Source organism: Girardinichthys multiradiatus, chromosome 6 (assembly GCF_021462225.1).
Source record: "Girardinichthys multiradiatus isolate DD_20200921_A chromosome 6, DD_fGirMul_XY1, whole genome shotgun sequence".
NCBI classification, from domain to species: domain Eukaryota; kingdom Metazoa; phylum Chordata; class Actinopteri; order Cyprinodontiformes; family Goodeidae; genus Girardinichthys; species Girardinichthys multiradiatus.
Genome location: NC_061799.1, coordinates 31,277,452 through 31,292,119, shown reverse-complemented (window position 1 = coordinate 31,292,119; position 14,668 = coordinate 31,277,452). Strand labels below are relative to the sequence as shown.

General features: G+C 38.6%; 1 protein-coding gene across 1 annotated transcript in view; it reads right to left on the bottom strand.

Annotated features, from left to right (window-relative positions):
• The window catches only part of yes1 (YES proto-oncogene 1, Src family tyrosine kinase), a 36,653-nt gene that overhangs the window by 19,544 nt on the left and 2,441 nt on the right, over nucleotides 1-14,668 (bottom strand). The window contains exon 2 of the mRNA XM_047368178.1: nucleotides 1,315-1,605. Within this exon, the coding sequence (XP_047224134.1) occupies nucleotides 1,315-1,597 (283 nt within the window). The 5' untranslated portion in view covers nucleotides 1,598-1,605. The remainder of the gene's footprint in view (nucleotides 1-1,314; nucleotides 1,606-14,668) is intronic.

The window sequence follows — 14,668 nt, the reverse complement described above, 5'->3', positions numbered from 1 at the left end:
TAGAAACAATATATGGTAAATATTTTTTAAGTAAAATCATTTAAAACTGATACTATATCAGTGTTAACTGATCAATTAAAAGACCCTATATATTGTTGTTTTGCAGTATTCCACTTCCAGCACCTCAGACCCTGCTCTAAAAATACAACTGGCCTTCTCAGCTGTGATTCAGATTGTTACTTATTATTTTTGGGAACTCTTCAGGGATGCAGATTATCCCCACAGCATCTCTGGAGCATGCCTATCAGCTTATGACTGAATCTAATTGTTTTGGATTATTAATTCATGTTATAAGAACACTGACATTTCTAAGTTAAGGTATGGGTCAACATTCTCCAAGGCAGGGTTGGCCAACTCCAGTCCTCAGGAACCAGGATCCAGCATGGGTGATTCAAATGGCTCAATTACCTCATCAGCATGTCCTCAAGTTCTGCAGGGACCTGCTTATGAACCGTTCATTTAATTCAAGTGTTTTGGGCCAGGGATACAGCTTGAACATGTGCAACACTGGTAAGTACTGGAGCTGGCCACCCCTGCAATAGGGAGGACAGACAAAGTCTGCTGTTTACAGTAGCTAGAGCTAGAACATGCCATTTGCTAATGTGAAATACACAACCTGAGATAAGAAATCCACCACAGGACTCTGACTAATGTATCTTTATATAAAGCATAGGGATAGCTCTACTAATAAACTGTTTATGTACACTTCTGTTTGGATCCTATTAAAATAGTGAAACAGATATTGCTACAAAACATTTATTTGTGAAGAGGTTCAGAGGTTACTAAATGCCAGTGGTTTTCAGACATGCAAGCTGAGTGTGACGTCATTCCCTGATCAAACTTCCAACTTCCAAAAGATACTGGATCAAAATTACATGTAGGAACATGTTCTTTGTTGTGAAATTTCCTTCTAAACACTACTATGATCTGCAAGTCACAAAAAGTAATTTCAATGTTAGACACAATGCTAACTTTTAATGTGCATGAAGGAAGTCAATGACTTCTTTGCATGGAATTCACTTTTTCTTATTTCAGGAGAGGCCGCGCCTGCTTTATTGCTTCCCATATCGTAGGCTTATTTTTGGTTTCTGTTAAGCCTTGGTGTTTCTGGCTCACTCATTTCAAATGTCTGATTTGCGCAACATCAAGCGTCCTGTGAATAACAAATATTCAGGAGTACTCGGTTGTTTCAGATGGAATGACTAGGCAAAGCAGAGGTCTTCAGCACATGCATGTTTCTGTAATTCAGACATTGGTGAAGAAATAATGAATAAAACCTTTTTAATTATGTTATCTTAAAATTTACAAACTGACCTGTGATCACAGCGGGGAATGGGTTGTTCACCGTCATTGAGGTGAACGAGGTTGATGCTCCGCCAAAGGGAGTCATGACCGAAGTCACTCCCCCAAAGGGGGTGAGGGCAGCGGGGTGGCTGTTGTAGCTGTTGTTCTGTGTCTTCATGACTGGTGAATGACCCATTATTGTGGGTTCTGGTCCATAGTGGCCCAGGTGACCACTGACTGGCACCACATTGGAGTTGTCAGGTTGGTATTTCAGCGCCGGGCCCTTGGCCTCTTTACTCCTGACGCAACCCATCGTCAAGCCTGCAGGGAAGAAGTGGAGAGAATTGAAAATAAAACAAAAAAAAATTAAAGCACAGACCTGAATTTACTTTGATCCAACTACACCTGGTATTCGTTAAGGGTGGTGCTTAACTGCCAACATACAGGGGTTGGACAATGAAACTGAAACACCTGTCATTTTAGTGTGGGAGGTTTCATGGCTGAATTGGACCAGCCTGGTAGCCAGTCTTCATTGATGGCACATTGCACCAGTAAGAGCAGAGTGTAAAGGTTCAATTAGCAGGGTAAGAGCACAGTTTTGCTCAAAATATTGAAATGCACACAACATTATGGGTGACATACCAGAGTTCAAAAGAGGACAAATTGTTGGTGCACGTCTTGCTGGCGCATCTGTGACCAAGACAGCAAGTCTTTGTGATGTATCAAGAGCCATGGTATCCAGGGTAATGTCAGCATACCACCAAGAAGGACAAACCACATCCAACAGGATTAAATGTGGACGCAAGAGGAAGCTGTCTGAAACGGATGTTCGGGTGCTAACTAGGATTGTATCCAAAAAACACAAAACCACAGCTGCCCAAATCACGGCAGAATTAAATGTGCACCTCAACTCTCCTGTTTTCACCAGAACTGTCCGTTGGGAGCTCCACAGGGTCAATATACACGGCCGGGCTGTTATAGCCAAACCTTTGGTCACTCATGCTAATGCCAAACGTTGGTTTCAATGGTGCAAGGAGCGCAAATCTTGGGCTGTGGACAATGTGAAACATGTATTGTTCTCTGATGACTCTACCTTTACTGTTTTCCCCACATCCGAGAGAGTTACGGTGTGGAGAAGCCCCAAAGAAGCGTACCACCCAGACTGTTGCATGCCCAGAGTGAAGCATGGGGGTGGATCAGTGATGGTTTGGGCTGCCATATCATGGCATTCCCTTGGTCCAATACATGTGCTAGATGGGCGCCTCACTGCCAAGGACTACCAAACCATTCTTGAGGACCATGTGCATCCAATGGTTCAAACATTGTATCTTGAAGGCGGTGCCGTGTATCAGGATGACAATGCACCAATACACACAGCAAGACTGGTGAAAGATTGGTTTGATGAACCCAAAAGTGAAGTTGAACATCTCCCATGGCCTGCACAGTCACCAGATCTAAATATTATTGAGCCACTTTGGGGTGTTTTGGAGGAGCGAGTCAGGAAACGTTTTCCTCCACCAGTATCACGTAGTGACCTGGCCACTATCCTGCAAGAAGAATGGCTTACAATCCCTCTGACCACTGTGCAGGACTTGTATATGTCATTCCCAAGACGAATTGACGCTGTATTGGCCGCAAAAGGAGGCCCTACCCCATACTAATAAATTATTGTGGTCTAAAACCAGGTGTTTCAGTTTAATTGCCCAACCCCTGTATATTGGGGATCTGATAAATACTTAAGACAGCTACAACAGTTAAACACTAAATTATTCGTCCCCCTGGCAGATCTACGTGCCAGTCAGTAATATTTTAATTTTACCAACATGTTTCTTCTGACTGGAAATGATAAATGAAGTTTTGGAGCAGCCCAGAGTCCTGGCTGGAATTCGTGGAGGGATCTAACGATTAAGGTGCTGGAAAGAGGCCTTCCAACTTCAAAGACTTGGGGCTCATCACCAAAGATACATTTTAAAAATATAAATTACATTTTCAAGTCCTTTAAACCCTTCCCCATCACTTCAGGTATGCCCCAGGGCTCTGTCCTGTGGCCCCCCGCCTTCAATATTTACCTCCTTCCACTTGGAAATATTCTCTGCAAATTTAACATTAATTTCCATTGTTACACTGGTAACAACCAGCTCTACCTCACCACTAAACCTTTGTCCATTCTTCCGCCGACCTCACTGATTGCATCTCCAAAATAAAAACCTGGTTCACCCTAAACTTTCTTCAATTAAAAAGGCAGCAACACTGAGGTTCTCCTCATTGGCACCAAATCCATCTAACTCAAAGCAAGCAGTGTTTCTCTCACTGTTGAAAATTCCGCTGTCTCACCCTCCCCCCAGATTAGGAGTCTGGGTGGCAATCTTGACAGTAAATTATCTTTCCAATCCCACGTCAATAACATCACCAGGTCGCCCTACTTCCAACATCAATCGTCCTCTGTCTTGATTACTGTATTGTAATTTTCTTCTCTTCCATCTTCCTCATAAATATCTTCATAAGCTTCAACTGGTCCAGAATTCAGCTACCCACATCATAACTGGAACCTCATCATTCCACCATATAAATCCTGTTCTTCAGCAGCTTCACTGGCTCCAGGTACAGTCACATATTGAATTCGAAATCCTCCTGTTGCATTTAAGGCTATTCATAACCTTGCCTCTCCATATCTGGCCGACCTCCTTCATGTTATCATCCTCTCCCACTCCCTTATGATCCTCCTCCTTCATACACCTGTCTGTGCCCTCCGCCCATCTCACCACCACGGGGAGCAGAGCATTCAGTCGCTCTGCTCCCCGTCTCTAGAATTCATTACCATCCCAACTCAGAAACCCAGCTGTTTATGACTGCCTTTCCATCTGATGGTTATTGCTGTGTCTATTTTAAATGTTTTTGTTTTTTCTTTTTAATGGTTCTGCTATGTGTATTATTGTACGGTGTCCTTGAGTGCAAAGAAAGGCTCCTTCAAATACAATGTATTATTATTATTTTTATTACTATTATGAAGAGCTTGGGTATTTTTACCCAAGATTATCATGCCAAACCGAATGCTGACCCAATCTCTAAAATCTTCTGTGCATGTTCTAGTATTTTGAGCAACTAATGCCTTTTTCCACAAAGCATAACCACAAAAGACAAGACAAGGTAACACTCAGCCTCATGGACCTTACGGAGAAAGGGAGAATTCCTTGTTTGCACAACAGCAAGTCCTGAAGGATGTATGTAGGACAATAATCCACAGATGACTGACTGCATGAACCATGCAACACCCAGTGGAAGAGTAAACACTGTCCTAAATGGAGCCTATTTCAACATCAGCCCTGCAGAGTATACAGAGATATGGGTTCGTGTAGTGTAGGAGCTGATGCATGTGTCATGAACCGCTGCTGATGTCAGTACATCAACTCGTTTTTCTGACACCTTTGGCCTCTTGATTAAATTATTTCAGTGCAGTTTGCATTTGTCAGAGAGCTACAGATAAACTCAGAGTGTTCTGTTTTCAGTGACTCATATCCTGGCATCTGATACACTTTATGACATTTTTGAGTACCTGTGGGTGACAACTCCCAAAGGTATGTAACAGTATTTAAGGAGTGCCACATGACAGGATACGGGAAAAACAAACAAAAAAAACATCTGTGCTTAAAACAAAAAAATGAACAACAATTCTTAAGAAAAAGGATGCAAGAAATTACTTTGACATATTTATAATTGCAGGTAAATATATAGTGTGCTCTAATGAGGGTGATCCTAAATCTAACTGAAATATTCTGATTCTTAACATCATAGAAAAAAAAAAAAAATTGTATAATGACATAAGTTTTCTTTTGCATGTACGTTTTATGTCACAAAATTGTTAAGAAGGTCCGAAATGCACCAAGAGAAGATAATAAACAGAGTAAAAGATTAAGATTTTTTTTTTAATTACCCACAAGGTTTCCTGCAAGTATTTGTGCCAGAAAGTTTCAAAAAAGCACAAAGATCTCTGTTGGTATCTGTTGGTCTTTTCCACAACAAAACACAAATATTTACATTTATTGCAGCTGAAGTAAAAAGAAGAAATCCACCAAAACAGCCTTGAATGCACAAAACATAAATGCTACTGTCCTCCACAGCCCAAACATCAAAACAGAGCATCAGTTCTTCTATTCCTTTATAGATTACATAGCTGGATACAGTTGTTAGCTGGAAAAACAGCTAGCTGACCACATTTTCAGCACATATTTTTGGAAATAAGACAGAACCATTAACAATGTGTCTCTTGTAATAAAAAAAACAGCAATCTTTCAAAGTCTTGATTCATTAAAGGGATCTACTTCATCAAAGAACCAAATTTGAAGTTGCTCAGTGCAAGTAAAATTGTTGTACTGACTTGTAAAACTACAATAGCGTTGAAATCTAATGTATCATCGCATATTTTTGTTTTCCTCCCAATTTTGGTTCGTTCATTGTGTCTTTATATCTTTGTTAAGACAATGGCAATATATAGTGACAAAAGAAAGCTCAGTTATTTGTATATTTTGGAGTTCGTAGAAACACTGAAGGTATTTAAGAGGTTAGGACAAAACTGCATAATAACAATTGCACTCAACATCTCACTGAACGTCTATGGTAACAACAAAAGAGGGTTTGTAATGACTCCTTGAGTCAGGCAGGAATTCAGCTAAATATCAAACCTAAAACAAATTGTTACAATTAGCTTTGTTGTTCCACACTGACACCAATCATTTTTCCTTTGGATACAACAAAAGGAAGGCCACAGGCTCTGAACAGTTGCACCAGAAGGAAACCAGATGGGTCCCAAGAATCAATCCTTGGATCCATTTGTAAGAGATAAGGTATTGGCGTTTTTTCCAATGAATAAACAGTATTGACAACAAGGAAACACCTCAGGGAATAGAAACAAAAGACACCGGGAGATCAAGATTAATTACAACAAATGACCCAGAGACACAAGCAGGAAGTAAAACAAGATGTTTGGCTAAAAAATGTTTTGTTTAGTTCAGTAGCTTTCATATTTTCAATTATGTAGTTGTTCTCACAGCCAAGCTCTTTAATAATCATTAATTTAGTTTTATTCGTTAAAAAAACAAAGTCTTAAAATGATTGATAACAGGGGAAAAAACAAGGTATATCAGTATGGGTGTTTGCAATATATTTTCATGCAAAATCTTAATTTTCCATGCCGGACATGAACACAGCATTGCATGCACACGAGCGTAATGACATCAGAAGCCGCTGGTGCCATAAACAAAGCATGGCTGATAGAAAGCGCATGAAAGTATGGCTCCACTTTTCAAAATGCGGTGCAGATTACGCTCGCTGCAATATTTGTGACGTGAAACGGAAGACCAGCGGTGGGAATACTTCTAATCTGAGGAAGCACCTGGTTAACCACAATATTTTTCTCAAGGCTGAAGAGAGCACAATTTTCCTCAGCTTCAGATTTGCGGCTACAACTCCTGCATCCGGCACCGTTAGCACGCCTGCATCAGTTAGCGACCTGACGTCTGCAGCCAGCAACATGAGAGAAGAAATGTTTGAAACAACCAAGATGAATGAAAACGGCTGGGTGTTGGTTTTATATTTTGTATATTGAGAAATAAATGTTAAACTGAAACATTTTGAGATTTTATCATTAAACAAATTAACATTAATTAGCACATAAAGACACACAAAAGTACCAAAAACTGGTACCACTGAGTACCGATACAGATTCACCGGTACTGGGTATCTGTACCATATCAGTTCAAATGTAAAAGGTAACCATCCGTAGATACATATCAAAAATACATTTCATGACTTATTATTCAAAGATCCAAGTGATTTTTTTTTAATTAGTCAAATTATTTTTTGTCCATTTTTAAGTTTAATTTTAAATGCTCATTCCAGCTATTCGTGTTCTTTTAAGGTTTTGACATGAGCGCTAAAATAAACACACACGTGACCATCACATCTGACCCCATCACATCCTATGTGTCAGATTCAGCACTGTCCCAAATGTATGCTGGACCCTGAAGCTGATGTGACGTCAAACTGACAGCTGAGCGTACAGACAACAGCAAAAACAGAGAAGGTACCAAAAGCCTGAAACCTCAGTTTAGTCTTGAAAGTCACAAGCAGGCTGGGGCTAATACATGTACATGTAAGTAAGTAAAATTATAGGTAGTCCTTTCCCTGCTCTGCATGAATGACCAAAAGCTGTGATTTAAAGTTCAGTTAGCCCTGTTAGATAAGCATGTCTGCACTGTCCTGCAGAGACATTGGTTGTTGTTGATAAAGTAGGCCACAATCACAGTACTAAAGTGGACCATGTAATACGAATAAAATGCCTCGTAGTAATGCTCTTTAATCCTACTGAGTTTTCAAGCAGAATTTTGTTAAATGTATTGTAGTATCAGAGAATAAAGAAGCCCTAATCAAATGGATTGGGGGTGAGTAGGGACTACATGTGATGTGAACAGACTGCTGTTCATTGGCCATGGGACCAGGAGAAATGAGAAGGTTTTCGCTGAGGTAGTGCAGAGAAAAATTTATAAAACTCAAGAGCGTCTACAATAATATTTAGGCACCACAATGGTCAGAGAGGGACAAATCGAAATATAATTTTCCTATTTACCGTTGTGCTGGAAAGTCCTTGTCCTCGTTATTCCCATGGCTGAGACAAAGACTTCCTCATAAAGCCCAAAATTTTAACTTCTTCAGGCAAACTTTGGAGCAATACCAGTCCAGACAACGGTGTCTCTCCTCTCCGCTTCTCCTGTCACACACCCCTGACATCAACAGCTCTGTGTTTTATTTAATAGGTTCTGTCTGGGCTGTTGTCCAGCTAATTATTCCACTGGATCATTTTATACATTAAAAAAACATATATAAGACATTCTTGCATATACAGCAATACAAACCTTAATACAAAGATTACTTTAATTTGACAATGTCACAAATTAAGATTAACAGCATTTTAGCGCACTACACTGACGGCTGGAGGTGGGGCTTCAGCCACTGCTGCTTTAGCCGTCAGTGGGTCAGTAGAAACAGAACAGGTACCAAACCGCGTAGTGTGAAACTGAGTGAAGCGGAGCCGCACCGCCTAAAACGAGCCAGTGGAAAAGGGGCCATAGTAATATGCAGCAACCAGCCAGTTGTTTTTTTAAATCACAACCCATTTTCATGTTCATGGCTTGCAAAACTGTGTTATAAGGTGTGCAGAGTATTTTGTTGAACCAAAGTGTTCTTCGCTTTTTTCCCAATTGTATTCATATTAAAAGAGACTGTACTGGCTGCTGCATCTCCCTGTGTCTGCGCTCTGAGTTTATGAAGCAGAACATCAAGTCTGAGGGTTTTGACAACACAAAGTTTACTGAGACCACAGTAAAATATGCTGAGAGCCCAATTAACAATGAGTCTTATGAAAATTAAGAGTAAACATGTTAGGATTAACCTAGTACTCCAATGAACTGCAAGTATACAAACATCATGAGCAGGATTAACTCGGGAGTTTTTTGTAGACAGTAGGGCTTCAACTAACGATTAATTTGCTTATCAATTAATTTGTCCATTTTTTTTTGAGTAATTGATTAAAAATCAGATAGCAAAAGGTGCTTAATAGGAGATTGTTTTACAGAATTTGAAGCAAGTGAACCTGATTATGCCACTTGTTCTGTATAGAGCATGTTTACAGAAAGGTTATTACATCTTAAATGTAAAATGTCTATATTTTTTTGAATTTTGGGCCTAATTACTGTTCTGAGTGGGTTGTTCTTTCAGCAAATGGCATAATTTAGAGTCTGTATACTTCAGTTAACGATTATTCGATTATGAAATTAGTTGACGATTATTTCAATAATCGATTAATCAAGATCAATCCGAATTGTTTCAACTCTAGTAGACAGTAGCATTATGTGTCATGTCAGATATCTATTGAAACTAATAATAAAGCTATACTCATTTTTACGGGCTGTGTTTTTAGAAGATTACTGTATCGTACTTAACCTAGTAAACCAAGTTTTTGGAGCAGCAGGTTAAGCCGTCCGGTAGAAACCCCTGCTAGAGAAAATATTGATACTGCAGCATCCTGAAAGTTATTGGTGAGCGAAATAAGAGGGAAACAATCATAATATCCACATAGACCATATAATACTAAAGAAAATTGCTTGTAATCTTAATGCCTTATACAGGCACTAGGTTTTTAGGCATATACATGGCAATAACTTTATGACTTTAATATGGCAATGCTACTTTCAGAAGGGATAGAGAAGGATGGCTGTTTTTTATACCCATCTCAACTGAACATACAAACCATTTGAAATTTAGAAAGGTATTTTGTAACTTCTGAGTTTTAATAAACCTTTTCTGGGTTGTAAAATCTAAAATTTTACCCGGAAACGTTAACTGATTAACACTAATTTGACGTCCCTAATATTGCTTGTTGGTGACTCTGGAGCACCAATATCTAAAGTCAAACCTGTTTGTACAGTGGTAATTCATTCTGAGACAGCTATAAACTAATCACAAGCCTGAACGAGCCCTCATTAAATAGATATTTGTTGATTCCAAACTGGTTCAACAGCTTTACCTGTCATGAAAAGATGAAACTTGGACACAAACCAGTGACTAGTGAGGGAATATCGAATATCCATATCGAATCAAACATTTAAATCTTCTTGAACTCCCCAAATTTTATGGATTCCTGTTAACTTTTAAAGAAAATATTGTTCCATCTAAATATTAACAAGTAGCTTTGCAAAAAAAAAAAGACTGACTGAGATAATCATCCTTCACAGTTTAGGCCTTGTACACACGTAGCGGGGTATATAAAAAAAAAACGATTATCTCCCCTACATTGTTTTTAAAAATAATATCGTACACATGTGAGGCTTTTCAGAAAAGTTTTCATCCAAACCAACCCGCAGAAATACACCACTGAGTGTTGTGTTAAACACTTCAGATGCATAGGGGGCAGCGTACTGCAAAAATGAAACCTATGTCAGCCAATCAGAATCCTTCAAAACAGTCATGACTTCCTGTTAGGTATATAACATGGCACCAGGAGGTTCGTTTGTGTGGCTAGAAAAAGAAGTTGAACTTCTTTTACACACAGTTTTAGAATATAAAGATGATAAAACACAAGATAGTGTTGATTGGGAATCGTTCACATTCATTTTTACTGCACTGTACGGCAAAGTACAAAGCACCGTAAAAGTCTGTTTGATCATGGACAGGCTCAAATACGGAGTTTTTCTAAATCTCCACTTTGGCCGAAGTCTTCAGAATTATTCATTTTTAGTGATGTAAAATAGAGTTTATGAGTGGATGAAAGGCCAAAACACAAAGTTATTCGTTTTCCCAGATATCCGCCTACGTGTGGACAAGGCCTTAGTCCTACAAGAGGAAAGACACTGGCTTCTCCTTTTATCAGTTTCATATACTTTTTGTTGTACACAAAAAGAAAGTGCCTTGTGGTGCTTTCCCACAGGATCAACACACAAAAACCCCAACCCCCTACCTAACATATGCACAAAACCACTTGGCAGAACAGATGCTCATAAAATCAGACACAGTGTCACTGAAAGCCAAAGCTGCAACATTTAACAAAAAAAATACTCAAATTAACTATTTAACACAACCAGATGCCTCAACGGTTTAAGAATACAGTAGCAAAGGGTAGATGAGAAAGTTATAAACTTTATTTAACAATATATGATGAAACATGTTCTAAACTTTATTTAACAATACATGATGAAACATGTTCTAAACAAGTATGAAATGTTTGTGACAAAAAAAAAAAACAGACATTCTTTGTGGGACAACTCTAGCTGAAATCAACTTTAGGGCAAACTGAATTCCTGCCACATTACTGTTTCCTCTCTGTGAAGGTTTTCATACCCACAATGAGATAAACAGAAAGAAATGTTCCATTCTTGTGCCTCAAGCTCATATGGGGATGCAGGTCATGGATGTTTAAGCCAACCCCATAAGTTGCATGTTACTATCTAGCAAAAGGCCTGACAAACATTTTGTAATGATTTTACTTCATCCAGCTTATCAAAAACTCTAACAATGTGTTGTGTTCAATACACCATGAAGACTTTCTCAAACCTAAAATAAGAGTATTTCAGTTTGTAATTTAGACAAATGTCAGAAGTAGCTCATTAAATAAAATATGTATTTTTAGCCAAAGAAATGCAAGTAGACATGGGTAAGTTACATGTATAAGGAGGTTTTTGGTTTCAACACTGCTAAAATGTTCCATCATACCATTCAACGTGTACTGAGAGGCCAGAGTCGAAATGACTAAAGTTTGGTTATATTGAGTTAGGTCATGTAGCACTGTAGCACTAGCCCTCCCCCCATCTGTTGCTGCAACATTATCCGTCAGCTGGCAGAATGAAGGCTGCAACACTTTGTCCTTGCTTACAGGAAACATACATTTGTTTACTTGGAAAAAAAAAATCTAGCCATAAAACAAATGAGCTCGCATGTCTGTTAAGCATTTGACTGCAGGCTAGCTCCCTGAAAAGATGAGTCTCTTTTACAAAACAGTTTTGGCATAAGATTTGCCCTCTATGAGCTGCCTCCAGTTGACCATATCCCACACACATAAGCTTTAAAATAAATAAACAAGTAATTACTGCATTACACGTAAAATAGCGATCTGTTCTGTCTCTCCTAACTTCAGCACAACCTATTCAACTTGAGTTAATGCCAAGTAAATCATGTATAACACACCGATCCCAACCCAGTGTGCTTTTGCTGTGAATACGCCAGCCACCCGCTAACACAAGCCTGCTCGTACTTTTTAACTCGGCCGACATGGGGCTGCGACTACCTCGCTTGGTGGCTTAGAGGTGGAACAGCACTCCCCAATGTCATCTTAGCCCCTCAGAAAACACACAGATGTCCAAAAAGGTGTCTAATTCAAAGCTCTAAGAATTTAATGAAAGAGGATATAACCTGTTTAATTAACCAGCTAAGATAAGTTTGTCGTCTTGTATTACTTTATACAAAGAGGAACAGTGAAGAGGGATAATAATCTGCACAATAAGCACTATTATAAAACAAAACTAATATTTTTAGGTGTTTGTTTTGTATTTTTGCACAAATCCATGTATGCAATTTAAATACACATTATATAGCTTTTTGGTTGTCTCTTTTCTGTTTAAAATAAAAAGGTGACATTATTCGTTATCGTTTAATTTTTGTGTGACTACTGTGTGATAGTGGTGTTTTTGCTAAAGTTATAACGTGAAAATCTTGGTCCAAGCCTAAATGGAAACCCAGCAAAATATCCGCCACATATTTTTGGGGGAACTTCTCACTCTCAGGCATACAAAATACACAAATGAAACAGTTATTTGGTCAACCAAATGCTGGAGCCAGACCCCATCCAAGGACATGAAGCTGTGTGCCAGATAGCCTGTGATGCCGTGTCAGATTAAGGAGACACAGGCTGTTGCTTCCCACAGGGCCCAACAACAATACTGTGAGACTACAGGCGGGAAGCTTTTCTTTAGCTGCCACGCATCTAAATTCAGAAGGAAAAATAAAAAATAAAGTATTCTTCTACTTACATCCGTCAGAACTGTCGACCTTATACTTTTTTAAATCATGCAAACAATTTACAAGCCTCCTTAAAAATTTATTTTTTTACCAAAGTCTAAAGATGCAAACAAAATATTACTGCATACTTAGAATTTTCATGACACGAAGAATGATGTAGACCAAACTACAGAGGGCATAATAGGATGGTATTAACCTCTGCAGATGCCGTTTGACAATTACATTTCCACCTTCTGTAACATTTGCTGTCACTTTGGATTAATCTGGGAGACAATAAGAACTTTTCGGGATTCAAAAATCACCACGCTACAAAAAACGAAGATTGTATTTCCCCAAAATTAAGGATAATATTCATTTCCCCTTTCTGGCAAAGTTTTGGGGCAGAGAAATTGAATTTCCCCAACACTGCATTCCAACATAGATGCTGTTTTTTACCATCCTATTAAAACGTTAAGTTTTTCTGTAGACCGAGAAAGGCACTTTGAAATCTAGCACTTACAACTTGATATTTCTGGCTGATCGCCTCATTTTTTAAGTTTACTCTGTAGAGTAACACCAATCTGAACAGTACCTTGATTTAAAAAAGAGAAAGTCTTTAAATTAGACTGAAAGGATGTCATAAATTTATTCAGTTAATGGCTGCTCTAAACAGGCATAACAAGCCATTCCACACGTGCCACATCTCTGACATTTTGTAATAATTTCCCAGATGACAGCTCACGAGAATACAAATATTCACATCAGATTAGTCTGACCTTCAGAGAAGTTTATCTAGCCTTGGTACTGGGTCCAGAAAATCACTGAACAAAGCATCTATAAATACAACCAACCAGTAACTATTGGGTAAGTCATGACCAGGCACAGTTTGTTCTTGATCAAAGAAGCCGCTATACTCCACATCTGTATCATTATTATATATATATATATATATATATATATATATATATATATATATATATATATATATATATATATATATATATATATATATATATATATATATATATATATATATATAATGAACTTTGCTGAAAAGTGATCCAACTCCTATCAGTTCCGAACAGCTTCCTGGTCCCTGCTGAACATCCCCCGCCCCCTCACCCAACATGATGCTGCCACCACCATGTTCCACTGTGGCGATTGCATCTTCAGGGCAGTGTGCAATGTTAGTTTTATACCACAAGTAGCATATTTAGCATGATGTTCAAAACGTTTGACCGGATCTCCTCCTTTCACATGCTTGATGTGTCCCCTAAATGGGTTGTGGAAAACTTTAAGCCACACTTTTTTTGTTTTCTTCCAATAGCAGCCTTGTTTGAGAAACTCTTCTACAAAACTGAGATATGTGGAGCGCATAACAAATGGTTATTCTGTCGACAAATTCCCGGAACAGAGCAGTGGATATCTGCAGCTCCTCCAGAGTCACTGTGGCTTGGCTGCTTCTCTGATTAAGGCTCTGCGTGCTTGGCCTGTCACTTTTATTTTGGTACTCTTTCCCGTTTATGCATAACTAACAGTGCTCGGTAAGTTTTGGGGTTTGGAATATTTCATAATCTGCTTTAAACTTCTTCAGAACTTTACCAAACCTCTGAGGTCTTCACAGGACAACTGCATTTACATTTATACAAAAAACCCCACCATAAAATATATTAGAATTGTAGTGGTAGTGGCAAAATGTGGAAAAGCTTTACGGATACAAGTGCTTTTGCAAGGGACTGTTCATACAGTTTATTAGGAAAAGAAAAGACAACTAGGTAAGGAGACGTCCATTTCTTCTTAAACAGAAATAAATCTATTCACACTGCTCACACATTTTCTTTAT